Below are 15,064 nucleotides of genomic sequence, written 5' to 3'. Positions count from 1 at the left end.
AAAGAAAAAATATTATATTTAACAATACATGCTTAAATTAAGAGGTATTGTCCTTTATTATTCTATACTGTAATGATTAGATCTTACACAATTTATTGCTCTTATCATTTGCTAGTTTGTATATGAACATATTTTTAATTGAACTCTACAGGAAAAAGGAAACTACGATTTTGAATATAAAATAAAGTAGACAAATTTCTCAAACATGTTACTAATGTTAACACAATCAACGAAAATTTTAATACATGATAATTGGTAGATTATCAAGAATCAACAGAAAAGCATAAGGCACTTATAACCTATGAATATCATGTTTACTAATTTACCTATGGTTATGATAATTGCAATTATTGCAACTAATATACCCATAAATTGGGAATCCATAGTGTGATTTGTTAATAACTTCACATGCTTCTCCATTATAGCAGATTTCTTTTATGTTTACTTCGAAACACGTTTCGAATACCTCGTGTGTCCCGTATGTATGTGTATACCACGTTCACGTTCACAGTTGGTACTTTTGTACGTTATCGTTATCGTATGACATGACATGGCACATACAATTTCAAACGTGCCACCTAGCGACTGTTTCCAAATGAAACATCCACCGAAGAAAGATTACTCAAGAGTGGTAGCATTATAGGACTTCGCATTGAGCTATATAAAACAATATTTTATACAGCTCAATGGGACTTCGTGACGCACGAAGACGCACTTGCAATCGCCACCGAAGTAAGGAATAGAAAGCAAAACACTCGTCGGTACTACTGAACAGGCTGAAAAGTGCCGTAGAGATCAGTGTCGGTAAGCCTGAACGTTGTTAATTAAAGATCAGCGACATCTTTTATGACAAGTCCAAATATTTCAGTTTCCATCACATCAAACGCAAATAAGTCGCTATAATTACTAAAGACGTTATGTAAGTTGTTCAAAAATTGTTGAAATTGATGAAAAATACCTCAAGATAATTAAGTGTTGGCTGGTGGCACTTCTGTTGTCTTTGTCTGTCCTCTGCAGTCCTTATAGTGCAACAAAGACACTTGCTAAATGTTTTTATAAATGGCCGTAAGTTTGTTGAATCGGTTGAATCTGAGAATCGGAGCATTGTACACCCGGCGTATTATTGTTGAAGGTATTTATCGAGAAAACTACGCATTAATATTTGTCTTTATACATTCTGATATGATGTTCTTGGAACCAAGTCAAGTCACAAAGTTAAAAATATTTTTAACGTATCTGTGTTGATAGAATAGAGCTAAGTGAAGTACGAAAGGTTATGCAGCAGACATTTATTTATTTTTAGCACTTCCGAATAATAGACAGCTTGCCACGATGTCTGAATCATTGAATGAGGTGCCTGATGTAGACATCGACGGTCACGGGAAGTTTAAATACATTTTAATCAACGTTAAAGACGAAGCTAATAATGTTAACAAGTCCATCGTTAGAGGTTATGCAAGAGCTCAGTGGCATGGTAAGTACCTACAAAATTTAAGTATTAGAAGAAATTGCTCAATCGTAGTCAAAAATAACGATCAAATAAAATGATTGCCAGTTGCATGAGTCTCATGCAGGAAATTTTATTTAGTTGAAAATTATAGAAGGTTTATAGTAGGCAAGAAATTCACTGCATATCATAGTACACAGTCATATTCAAGTAATTTACTATTTACAATACCAAAGATACACTGTACAGCTTTACAATACATAGTTTTTCATGTTGTGCACATGTACAATAAAATACATAATTTAGGCATTGATTTATCCTTAAAATATGCCTCTGGATCGATTTATTTTATTAAGGTACATTGAGTTCTTTAGTGGTAGTTTAATTACATGGAACATTTATGTCGATATGATTAAGAATAAAGTCCAACGATGCAAGACATGTTTCATCTAAAAAAATAGATTTTCAATTTTCTGATCGATTCTCACGATTGACACATGATGAATTTTACAGTACGTCGTTGAATATGTGTACACATAATCTGTAGGCAGTACAATTTCCATTCGAAGGAGTAGCACAAGTAGGAACTGCACAAATCGATGAAAATCGTTTTCAAATCGATCCTACCGAAATTAGAATTTTCGATTGAAAATTATTATTCTATATATTTCGCGCATTTCTTTTTTGTCAAGAATAAAACATTAAACTGCACGCGTGTTACCGAAAGAAGATAGATATATGGATATTAAAATTGAATAATAAATTCACTATGCACAATTCCTGAACATGTTTAAGCCCAATTGTTTTTCGGAGAATAGAAAGAAAACACCATTTCCCGAAACGTTCCTTTTTTTCCCGTCACTACTAAGAGTCTCTTCTGAAACAGCACCAAGCCCTTTGTATACTAAAACCCAATTTACAATTTTTATTGTTCTCTGTTTTTACGTCTTTCGCATCATTGTTCCTTGGTGCATCTGTCGTTTGCACCTGCTCTCAGGTACTACCGCCCTCTTCGTAATGTTCTATAAGATCTACTTCGATGTCTTTGGATTCCTTTAGTTTCTCCTTGATCGGTTCCAACTTGCTTCCTTTATATTTGTGTCCGTTGTTATCTTCTTGTTCTTTGTCCGCGTCTTCATTCCTTTTCAAAACTTTCTCTCTCACCGGGGACGGGAAGCCTAAGTCCGAATCCGAATGGTTGTACATTAGAGTGAAGGGTAACTTGAGGGAGACTTCGCCACCCATCGCAGAAAGTAGAAGTTTTATCTGTAAAAATAAACGAGCTTTATTTTCAAGAATCATTTGGTTTGACCTAGTAAGAAATCGACTACGAATTTCATACAATTGTAAATTAAATCGTGTTTATTAAATTCAGAACATCAAAAGAAGCTGGATATTTCCACATTTAAATGATAAAATAAATGTTTATTTAATACGAATATTTCAAGCCGGTGCGATTAGTGTTTTATTTTGCATAGAAATCCGTAGTTCGCTGATAAGAGAACGTGCAAAGTTTACCTTTACGTAATAGGAAACGTAAATCGCGAAAACGTTTCTGTCCTCTGGACCGTTTCCAGGGCAAGTAATGGTGGAGGCCAAGGCAGCTCCCTCCTTTGAATAACTATCTTCTAGGGCGATCCAATTCTTAGTCGAGCCTTTGATAGGTGTGAGAGTATAGTTTTTCTCTAACGATGCACCAGGTCCCAGCGGGCAGCCCTCCTGCGAGGATAGTAGAGCCACCACATTCTTAAATTTCCCGTTGCTGAACATGCATACGTCCACGTGTTGCACAATGAAAACCTGTGACACAAGTATCGATCGAATTTCAGAGAGAGGGATTTAAACCATCCTTTGTGTATCATGGTTTGTGGAGTTTTAAGAGGATTTGTCAACTTAATAAAAATTGGTTCGCATAATCTCTGTAGAACAGAGCTTGAGAAAATTGTTTTGTCGTTGGGATGGAAAACATGCTTTAAGGGATAATCTTGTTTTTCCTTTGTGCATTTTTTATGAATTAAGTACAGCTTGGGAAGCTTTGTTAGAAAATAGAGGGGCAAATTGTAATTAAGTTGTAATTCCAATTTAATTATGATTTAATGTAGGGTAGGAGTATTTGCCAGTTGAAGAGCAAACGCGATTACTCGTTTTAAGCCTGGTACGAGGTTGCCGTGTGTCAGTCTGTTTGCCAAACTGTCGGGACAAAGTTAACGCAGACGCGTTCAGGACTCGTACGCTAGTCACCGCGTTATCGAACCCGTCCGTTCTCGTTTTCAAACAATGTTCGCCACACTCGCTAATGAACTGTGGCGCAAAGGCAATTGACACCAACGCGATCCCTTTCTACATATAGTCAAGTCCTTCTGTCACCAGAGGAAATTCACCAGCCACCCACTCTCTGTTTCTTTTCAACACATTAAAAAGATTCCTTCGAACACTTTAAATTACACTCATGGACGTTAATTGAAAAATATTCATTCAAGACAATACGTCAATTATTTTAAAAGCTTCTACTTATCTTCAGTAAATTCTTTAAGTAAAAATAGTATCAGAAGCATGTGAGCACATTTTATATTCTTACCCTAATATTTGAAAGTATATCAGAGTTGTAAATGATTTTCGTATTCAAATCGCGTCACACTTAGCATATAAACTATCGGGCTGGAATTGACATGTTCGTCCTTCAAATTTAACTGAATTACGCAAAAAAAGAGTAATGCTAGCTGTACACTTTTCTCAAAAGTTTGTATCTCCCCTCGAATCCAGTTTAAATATTCTGTCAGTGGTAACGTAAACTTCCATCAGGACACATTAAACGCTAAACATGGCATTAAGGGTTTGAGTCGTTGGTTAAAGTCTGCCGGAACGTTCCTGGCTTTAAACGTGATACGCAGTTGGATTACGTACGCGTGTGTATGTCCCACGGAATAAGATTTCGTCGGGTTTATTATGCTCCCTGAGTTGCACACTCCATGCGCAGGCCATTAGTATACATCAACTCGTAATGTAATAAAGACCATTACGTTGTTTTACGAGTCGTTCGATAAATATCTCAGGTGAAAATGAAATTCGTACGTATATACACGATTGCTTTAAAGTAATCTTGATTCGTATTAATTGTTTTTTCGCGTGTTAGCCGAATGATATACTGTAGCAAGTAGCATAGGTCGGCGCGCGGTCGGACATCTATTATGATACATTGTTTTCATTATCGTGTGTGTTATTTTATAGAGAATATTATAAAATACTAAGTCTTGTTAAGTTTTTTTATTGTACATTTTTACGAATTGAAATCACGAGATGAATCAATAATTAGCCACGTCAATTTCATCTATCAATTAAATTCTTAATAGATTGATATGTCGAGGCTTTATTGAAACCACCTACTGCCGATGAAGTAGGTAAACTCGGAATTGCAATCCGATTTAGTTATCGTATGAAAGATGACATAAATTGGTCCTTGAATCAAACATGCGAATTCTCATTAGCGTTTCAATCTCTCGATACATTATACAGTCGGTAGTAGGAGTCCGCCTTACCTTGATCCTTCTAACGGTTTTGCTGCTGTTGTTATTCACTTTAACGTTCACGGTGATCGAATCTTCGTGGGCGTAGACCGCGCGATCCAGCTTGGCTTCCAGGCTGACACGACCGTCGCTCAATAGAAACGGCTTCTCCACTGTGGCGTGTGGACCCGTGTTCTCTGAAACGTAGATCCAATCCACTGATATATCACGTTGCAACATTGATCCTCGACGTCGCCATAAACTAAATCCTTTAATTCCTCGCACTATATATTCTCTATGAGATATTATATATTCTCTATAATTCCCTACTCTATATCCCTCTATACCGTTTATTCTTAAGAGATGTTAACACTTTTCTTAGTATTGAAAGGTAACGGGCAATAGAAAGTCTCTTTTAACAGATATACTTAACACTTATCATCGAAAGATGAACAGTAGAAGGTTACTATTAAATCGACGATAACTGACTAGTAATAAAAATTTTATTTACCTCCGTCATCCGTGATTTCGACAAACGATATCCTGTTGAAAACTTGATTTTTGGTACCGAAGGATGGACTGGCTGACACTGGCACGCTGTACACGCTTGTTACTGGCAGTACCGGTTTCGCAGCCCGTTGGATCACCCTGATGCCCATTCTGATTGTCGTTTTCCGTTGCAGTTTCTCATCTGCTCGGTCAGCTAAATATCATCGTGCAATCGACGATTACGCTATTATCCATAATCTATTTTCAATCGAAATTCGATGTGATTTTTTGTTCGCGCATGCAAAACGCGTCAGATTTAATGTCGACAACTGTTATAACAGGAACGAGGGGAATGAAGGGAGTACGACGAAGGGAAATGAATTGCCAGTGAATCGATTTCTAAAATTCGTAGTGAAATTTGTTCGACAAAGCAAGATCGGATAGGTTTTAACGATCATTTCTTTTTTCCTCTCGGCTCCCGTTCGCGCTATTCCTTTGTTTTTGTCCGCTCCAATTTCCATCGACTGTTTTCATTGATCTTTGCCGCGGTGTAATGTTTTTGTTTCCCCGATAGAATTGCACTTTCAAGCGAATGGGACTGTTGAGCCAAGAAATCTATTCAAGTTTCAGCTTTTCAGAACTTTGTCATAAGTTCACGAACCGTTGCGCGGTTAGATTAACTTTTACCTACCGGCGTATACCCTCACGTCGTAGCTGGTGCCGATGGGCGCACCATTGTATTCCTTCGCGGGCACCAACTGCACCGATGGGGGTGCTAACGGCGTGATTTCCATGGTGAACGGATAAGCGTGGGGACCTAGCCTCTTTATCAATGCATCCTTTAAAAATAAATCAAACCGTTATTCCCTTAGGTCCAACACAAATGAGAAAATTGCAATCAATCTTTTCCATATCCCAATTATTATTATTGTGTGCATGGGTAAATCCTGAAATATCAGCAGTTTTATTTCTGAATTTCAAGAAGTGATGGTCGCAAGCTGGTAGGATTAAATCGAGTTAATATTAGACACATCGTATCCTTAAATGATTTGTTAATAGCTGTGCGACTTCCCACGCGAGATGTTGGGTTCAGATTGTAGCATGCTTGTTTAGAATTAGAGAGATTTCGACAGTTTACGGAAAATTGGAGTGTAGTTTCTCGCTTCCTTACGCGATGACGGATTTATCTTGAGTTTGCGATACTTAGCCGATCGGTGAAAGGATTAACGGACTATGTTTGATCTCTGGTCGTTAATTAATAGAGGTTTCGAAACTTGTTATCTCGCTAAACCGTTCCCAGTCCCCAGGGTAAAGTCGATTTTCCTCTAGAGGACAGTTTCTACGGGAAACACCCAATGATCTTTATGGCTCCGTGGAGAAGGAATTGTCAGAGGGCACTGAACGTACCGAAGCTGTCTCGGAATGGAGGAAAAAAGGGTTGAGACGAACGGTCGATCTTCTCTTTTTTCTTTTCCGATTTTTCCACTTGAACTAACTTCTGTATTGCTTTAATCAATTTACTGTTGGTCCTCATAAGATAAATTGCGATTCGAGAGAACTAACGTGCACGGTTGAAGCGACATTAGAAATAATACTGTGCATGCGGCTCTTATAGAAAGCTAAAGCTAAGCATCAAGCATTGTCAAGATAAGTTATTGTTTGTACGTCGAAATAGTGGCATGACGAAAAAGTTTCAATAGATATTCCTGCGTGAAAGCCCATTCATCGATTCCATACACGTGTACTACTCGCAGTTAGAGTTCCGTTTCACGATTGCGATGACATGTTCATTTAAAGTCCATGTGGGCAAGGTTTTAGTCACGATTTGAAGACAAAGACAGCGAAATCGATACTCCTCATCTCCTTGCTAAAAATAATTAATTATCTTCCGTTCTGTCTCGCGTGAAAATTTCTTCTTAGTCCCCCTTATCTTCGTATCTTCTGCCTTCTTGCTCCTTTTAAAGGTACGTTCAGTTGGAATTTTTGTACGCATCGGTAGAATTTGTGTTGCATTCATAAAATTTGAACAGATGTTGACAACAGAAAAATCTTCCTGTTTCGACTTAACTTACATAATGAAGGAGTAAAAATTTCTCTGTATATAAAAATCGAATCCTTTCAGTATTTCATCCCCGCTCGATTTCTTCTCCAATAGGCAGATGCTCGGCGTCTTCGTATTATACTTTGTTCTTTTTTCTCACCTTTCTGGGCTTTTTTTTGCCCAGTGAAGCCTCTTCGCGCCTCTGTATGCATGATTGATGAGCTACGTAGCGTCTTTCAGCTCTATCGCATTGCATGTCGTCCCTTTGAAAGCCGCCAGCCGTGGAATCGTAACATTTGTAGTCCACCGTGAAACGACATTATCCCGGCGTTTTGAATGCACCCGTGTTGCGCCTCGTTCACCGAGAACTAATCCTCCTGCGATAATGTCGCCGTTAGTACTCGAGAAACGGGCCATTGAGATTTTCACCCCGTTCCTTCCGTACTCAAACCGAACAGTGGAACGAATAACGCAAACATATCGAACCGTGCATTTCCGTTCATTTTAGTATAATATGGGAAAACGTACAGTTGAACGAGATGTTCTAAAGTTAATTGCAGTGTAAATACGATCTCTGACATTTTAACAGAAGAAGAACTTGTGTCGAATTTCAATTCTGGGAATACTGTTTGATTCAAATAATTTAAATGAAGTTACTAAAATATCTGAGATATTCATTTACTAATTAATTTAAATGAAGTTATTAAAATATCTGAGTTAGTCATTTGATAATTATCAATTTAGAATCTTTGCCAAAGAGAGGCTTCTATATTTGTGGATGGGGTTGTATCAACATACATTATCCAGCAAGAATTGTGTAACTCGTATTGCGTAACAGGATCGAGAATCCTTTATTATCCACGGTCCTATTTATATTGCGAAGAATGGGGTTGCGGAAATTGCACTCGAGGGGAAGAGAAAAGGATCGTATACGTTATACCGATGATCATAATTCCTCGTTTCGCACGCGGAGATCTCGGTTAACGGCAACATCATTTTTTACGCGAGCTTCGTCTTCATTTTCAGTTATGAAAACAGACGGAGGCGTTGTTTGTCTTCCGTTGCATCACTTTCTCTTTCATGCTATGTCGCGCGGCAACAATTACGAGAAATGATCCCCACTAGTCAACAGGTGCAATTTTAGGACGAGCAAGCTTATGTAATTGGCCATCGATATTCCAGAGTTGGCCTCCGTCCTTGAAAACTTCATACCACGATCTTTATAACTTTTACCTTGTTCGTGAGTTTCTTTGATGTGCTCTTTAAATACTTCAGTTCCTTTGGAAAAATTCTATACTCTATTTCACCAGCGTTTCATGTTGATAGAAAATTAAATGCTTTACGGAACTCTTCAGCACGAATGAATAGGGGTAGACCAGGTACACAGATATATTTATAGGGAAAAAATATAATTTGCTCGAGCAATCTAGGACTTACGGATTTTCATCGAGAGATTACCATCCCGTGCGGTATCGGGTCGGTTTTTATTTGACTTTTCAGTGGCGATCCGGAAAGTTCAGCGGGCGGAACCAAATTATGATTGATCACTGCCGCTGAAAGGACGTCTAGTCATAATGACTTCCCCATTCGTGTCAATCCTCTCGATGCTCAAGCTTTCCACCATTTCACGTACTGCCCTCGGTGAAAACTGCTCGTTGTCGAAGCAGTTTCCAATTTTATAGAAAAATTTTCTTCCTTTTTTAGCAATTGATTTTTTATAACGAAGCCGGAATAGAATTTTCACTCACTTCCCTAAGAGATTCTACCTCCTTTTTTCGTTTCACGATTGAATTAGTGTCCGCGCGCTAACGCGATTTTCTCTTGCTAAAAACAGAAACTCCCGGGCATAAAAATTAGCGCAACATCACTTAATTTTCCCGTAGTATGCAATAACGTGGTTCAACAATGGTCACGAGCAAAAATATATTCTCTCTCGCAAATACTGAACGCTTTGAGCAAAGCTCCAATTCTATCAACAATTGCCCGTTCGAGTTAATTAGTAATTTTTATCGCGAACATCGATTATCTTCTACAATAAATACATACCATTCGGCAGCAAATGATTATTTACTTTCACTCTATTCTATGAACGTGGTTATTAAATCGCGTCATGGAATTTTTTCGACGTGGGTTACATTTTTAACAATTTTTTCTTGCAAAAATGTGTCTAGTTAAAATTTACATTACAGTACATTTTAATTTTTCATCAAGGAATTAGAGTGCTGTGACTACCATCTGTTTTTATAGAAATATTCTGAAATAATAAACGATTCTCCCTCGAGCATTATGCTAATTTATTTACGACAGCGTAAAAGAAAAATATTTTTCTCACGTCTTCAATTAACGCCTTTATTTTTCTGCAAACGATTCGAGAGTGCGAACAATCCGACAAAGACGTAAACGACCTTTTCTCTTTAAATTCCTGCATCCGTTCTGATTCCGTTTTTACTTCAAGGCTACCGTGCCTACCTTCAAAGGATATTCCTTAATAGAAAGTATCCGATGTGCTTTCCTTCCTAAGCTCTTTGGAGTCTGTTGTCATTTATTTCTATTAACCCTAAGTCTTTAGAAATGAAGAAATCTTTACATCTTGGTCATTTGCGTCATCAAAATGACTCAAAATTTCCTTATGTGGCTATGAAAGGGTAGTTGTTCCTTATTCTAGTTACGTTTCGCAGTGAAGACAGACACAATGGCGACCGAATTTTAACGAGAAGTTGAAGGTACTTCTGCTCGTAACAGGGAACGTTCACGGCTGTTTAAAAAATCGACATTGAAAGCGGTCGTAGTTAGAACTTTCAGACTGTGTCCTTCTTCTTTGATACAGTCAATTCTTTCCATGAATTGAGGAATTTTAACTTCGTACTTGTGAAATTCTTGGACACGGTTAAAACGTTTATTATTAATGTTCTCATTAGCTCTGAAATTTCGTTCGTAATTATAATTGAATCTAGGAGCTTGTATAATCCCAGTAAAGTAACGTGCTGAGCCCTCTTGTATTTTTATGCAATTCTTCTCTCTTTATACCGCAGAAACATTTCACTGCGGAACTAATAATAAACAAACTTACTCGTACTTTCTTATATCTCGGTTTCTTTACGTTTCCTATTGAGTTTTTTTTACGCGTGCAAATTTTAAAAACCATGGAAACCTGAGGAAATTTTTCATTAGTCAAGATAATTTAAAATCCTTTTTTATTCTTCGCGAAATAAATTGATATGCCAATCGGAGGAAAAGAGCAGGCTTTGTTACAAAATAAGGAAGAGAATAGAGCAGGCGCGCAGGATGCAGGCCAGGGTCAGCTCCTGCACAGGATTGCGTCACACCGGTGCACCGAAATATATCGAAGATAACTTTGAAAATTTGAATATATACTGCTGCTTCAAATTATGACGGTTGGTATTTATGGGCTTCAGCAATTATTAATGAAAGATTGTATCAATTATTATGCCAATCAATTTCATATTGAATATTGTATCAATCGTTGTATCAAAAATGTATATCAATTACTGTGTGATTGTATGAAACATTACATTAATCATTATATGAGACATATTTCTTATTTATATATACGTATTTCATTTTTTGTCAAGAGCTGGCAAACCTGTTCGCGTCGCCTGCCTTATTTATGAACAATGATAAAAGTTAGATATATGAGTCTTATTTTTCGAGATGGATCTCAAGGATTCGTGACGTTGGAAACGTGGGATGGGTTGTAACGTTTCATCAGCTGGTTAAAATTAAATAAAGTACGTTCTTCCGGTAACGTGACATCGTACAATTGTTACGTGGATATCCCAAAGGATCAGCCGTTTCCGAACGACGATAAAGATAATCCTTTTTCCTCCAACGAAGAATAATATTTTACTTTAAAAACAGAAGCAAGTGCGAAAGGATGTAATGTCGTACATGTGTTAACCGTGGTTGAATATTTAAGAAGAAATCAGAATAGCGCGGCACGTTTCTGAGGCACGCGACGAAATAGCAGCCTCCGATTGCTGATCGGAAAGATCTCGTTCATGCTTAATTCATTGATCGGATAAATAATGCAACGCCGTATCCGTGGGTAGGATGAAATATCTACGAAAAGGGAGAGGAGCGTTGATAAATAATTTTCCCGTCTTGCCAGAGCAACCTGACTCCAGGTCAGGGTCAGTGTCAAGGCTAACTCCGTCGTACCCTGAACATTACGTCCACAGGACCTAATTCTCCTGTGCGCCTGTAAAACGTGCCACCGTTACTTGATTGCACGGAAATTCGTTGTTTTTACGGCCCCGTCAGTAATATTTTTCAATCAACGCATAGGCATTACTTCTTTTGTGAACTCCAGCAATTCTACTACCACTGACTGAAAAGTTTTCGGTCAAATGTAATAGATAGTATGTAATGAATGAAACATTGGAGTTTCGATGTCCAAACTGCTATTGCACATGCAATTAGAAATATAAAATACTTATTGTCTTTTTCTATTATTTAAGGGTTCATACCAAATATTACTGTATTTTTCAGGAGTACCCTGTCTTCAATTGCTTTCAACTATTCCTTGTTTCTTTTGCGTTTCATATCTACGAAAGAATTCTTTAATTTTGGTGGACAGTTACATAAGCTGAAACGAAACTGTGGGCGTATCGAGATGAAACCGTCTCAGAATATCTCGGAGACGTTTCAGAACAAGTAATTGGAGAAGCTGTAGATGAAAAAATATAGTAGAATCGTTTCCAGGCAGTATTATATTCCTCTCATCGTTACGCTTTTTCTCAATGGCAGTCGAGAATTTATTGTACCTGTTCCACGTTATTGAATTTTCCTTTTTTGTCTACATCGTATATCATTTGTTCCAACGAACAGGATGAAGGTTTTCTGCTTGTCTCATTCATGTTTTCTCCCTTGAGCGTCAGGGTTTTATGAGTTGTTTATATTTGGCTCGCTGAACATGCAAGTTGGATTGGAAACGTTCTTCTTCCTATCCAGCGTTCAGAAAGGAACGGTACCCATTCCCGCTAGACTCCATCTATTCCAATTACCTGCATTTCCTTTGTTCAAAGTGTCTTCGACCGACTTAGGTATATTCTTTTATTGCTTCCTGGTACTCATCAAACAATCTCGCTATCAATCTTTTCACTGTGAATGGTAGTTTCAAATGGTAATTTCAGTGAATGCAAACATTTATCACAATGTACTTTTTTTATCTAACTGGTAAAGAAGTTTATTTCTTTCATAAAATTCGCAGTATTGATAATTCATGCTTTTCGAATAACATAACATATGATTTATAGTAGTAGTACGCGTTCTAATCCGCTTAAATAAACGGCTACGGGGCAAGAAAATACACGGAGCACTAAAGTGGGCGAGTGGCCGAACCGCGTTTCCTCACGTTTTTATTAACGTTAAACAAATCTCTCCGTTCTCCCTCTCCGTTTAATCCCTCTTAACGCTGCGATCTGATAGCAGTTTGTGAAATTGGAAAACAATGGCTCGATTCGCGCAGCCTATTTTCCGCGTTGATGATCGCCCAACGTGAAACGTTGAAAAAGAGTTCATACATGTACGCGGTTTGAATTTATCGCAGCCAACCGGGTTCTCTGACATCACTCACCAGTTCTCGACGCTTGTTACCCGAGGCTAACCCGGCTGCCTCTCGATTTCCCATGTTTACCCCTTGGAAATTCGCATGTCGCTTACAGTCAACAGTTTTCACAGGATTTGCTTGAAATGAGCAAAATATTTCTCTGCTTTTAATCATTATTAGACTGCGGATTTTGTGCATTTATAAATAAGTGCTGTGTGACATGTACGCGGAAAGTTACTCAGAATATTATGTAGAAGTTGAATGCGAATTTTTAAATAATAAAAGAAATACATCTTTTAAATTGAGACCAGCGATTTTTTTATTATCAATTTGCGATTTAACGTTTGACCGGTTTCAAATTATTGCATCCTCACGATGCACTTGCTATCCTCGGGAAAATTTCAAAGACGCGGTTAGCCTTTTAGAAGCATCTCTCTTCTTGAGGGCGAGGGTTGTTTCAGAACGGTTCGATGCACGTCGTTCGGTGACGTCGCGCGTATCAGTTACAAGGCACACGACCCATATTAACGCGCATCCCGTCCTCCATAAGCTGAACGGTTCATTTCCGAGCGGATCAACGATCTATCAGATCCTTTAAACGCGTTGTTCGTTTATACCTTCCCTTCGATGACCGCCGATAGCTGACCAGCCGCTTATAAGCCCACCAGATTATTAATTACAGATACGAAATTGACAGGCGCGCCCGTTAATCGTTCGTAGTCATCTACATGCGATTTATATATACGTTTTCTCCTGTTTTTTTGTTTTTATCCGATTTTATTGTTTATGCAGTATTTTTAATGAAAATTTGCATGTTTAAATCATTGTTTAATATATGAAGATTGTATATACTTTATTCTATAATGTATAGAGATCTAGGAATTAGCAAGAGTCGAGTACCCATTGTAATATAAGATGTATTTAATTAACTAATGTTGTGAATGTTTTACCTTGAATAAGAACTCGCAGTTTAATGATAAATTTATTATTGAGATAAATGAAACAATGCTAGCTTCCGCGAATGTAAGGTAATAGTTAGAAGGTCCTCGTTAACTGAGTTCAACCTTCTACCTCAGCCTGTTTTCCGCTGCTTTGAAACTCTGAAAGTCTTGGAGCCCGCAAGAATGCTCATCGCTACTTGTTCATCGATTTCCCGTTGGCCCACTTGCCGATCGACGAGATCGACGCGCAAACGAGACGTGACCCGCCTGATAACGCGGTGACTAATTTACTTTTTCCAATAATACGATTTCGTCTACAGCCTTTAATTTGTATGAGAATCTCCTGTTTGTTTCAGCGTACCTTTTGTATCATTATTTCATTTGCTTATTGCGACGCTTGATCTTGCTTAAGCAAATTGCATTTATCACGCAGGTAGTACGAAGCTTTTACTGTAACGAAGATTTGGTTTAAGTTCATCCGATTTAGGCAACGGATTACAGGATTGGCTTAGTTCTATTTCCTCGAAATTTGCACGATGAAAGCACAATTCGAGCTTAAAATTTCCAGAGGCAAACAGTGCCTATATCTTGAGATTATCTCATGAAATGCGAACGTTAAACTCGCTCTAAAGAATTTACCAAGTGCCTTTTCGTATTACATTGTAATTTTTCTAATTATGGAAAATTGCTAAGTCCACTTGTTCTATTAACTGACTGCAAAATTACCCTGCCGTTACTTGGAATAATATTTCGCTTAATTGATTGACTAAGAAATTCAGGTATATTATCCTATGTCTCTATATCCCGTTTGCATTAATGATTACTTATCAATCTCAAGGTTTCGAGCCGTATGCGTCGTTCGCATTCTTTCTCTCATTGTTCGATGTTTAATCGCTTGTGAAATGAACTCGAACCGATACGTTCTCTTTATTTACCGTTAGCATTAAAAGTGTACAAAGACAAAAGAGATTTCATCAAAACATCTACCTTACTGGCTATTTCTCATTATTAGAATTAATTTTAAATGAAAATGTATTCCTGCAGTACAATTTCAATAATACTCGAATACTAGAC

General features: G+C 37.7%; 2 protein-coding genes across 7 annotated transcripts in view; one reads left to right on the top strand and one right to left on the bottom strand.

Annotated features, from left to right (window-relative positions):
* The first annotated feature begins 1,040 nt into the window (after window positions 1-1,040).
* The window catches only part of LOC108628614 (sex-regulated protein janus-A), a 50,076-nt gene continuing 36,052 nt past the window's right edge, over window positions 1,041-15,064 (top strand). The window contains exons 1-2 of the mRNA XM_018030669.2: window positions 1,041-1,132; window positions 1,304-1,474. Of these exons, the coding sequence (XP_017886158.1) occupies window positions 1,060-1,132; window positions 1,304-1,474 (244 nt within the window). The 5' untranslated portion in view covers window positions 1,041-1,059. The remainder of the gene's footprint in view (window positions 1,133-1,303; window positions 1,475-15,064) is intronic.
* LOC108628613 (phosrestin-2) overlaps window positions 1,635-15,064 on the bottom strand; it is a 40,290-nt gene continuing 26,860 nt past the window's right edge. For all 6 annotated transcript variants that reach the window (XM_026816630.1, XM_018030668.2, XM_026816628.1 and 3 more), the window contains 5 exons: window positions 6,131-6,278; window positions 5,462-5,653; window positions 4,984-5,147; window positions 2,966-3,247; window positions 1,635-2,713 (listed from right to left, as the gene is read on the bottom strand). In XM_026816630.1, coding sequence (XP_026672431.1) covers window positions 2,441-2,713; window positions 2,966-3,247; window positions 4,984-5,147; window positions 5,462-5,653; window positions 6,131-6,278 — 1,059 coding nt within the window. In that variant the 3' untranslated portion in view covers window positions 1,635-2,440. The remainder of the gene's footprint in view (window positions 2,714-2,965; window positions 3,248-4,983; window positions 5,148-5,461; window positions 5,654-6,130; window positions 6,279-15,064) is intronic.

The sequence above is a fragment of the Ceratina calcarata genome, unplaced genomic scaffold (genome assembly GCF_001652005.2).
Source record: "Ceratina calcarata isolate Rehan_Ccalc_2016 unplaced genomic scaffold, ASM165200v1 scaffold53, whole genome shotgun sequence".
Lineage (NCBI taxonomy): Eukaryota > Metazoa > Arthropoda > Insecta > Hymenoptera > Apidae > Ceratina > Ceratina calcarata.
The sequence above is the reverse complement of the archived record's forward strand: the minus strand, read 5'-3'. Positions and strand labels throughout refer to the sequence as shown.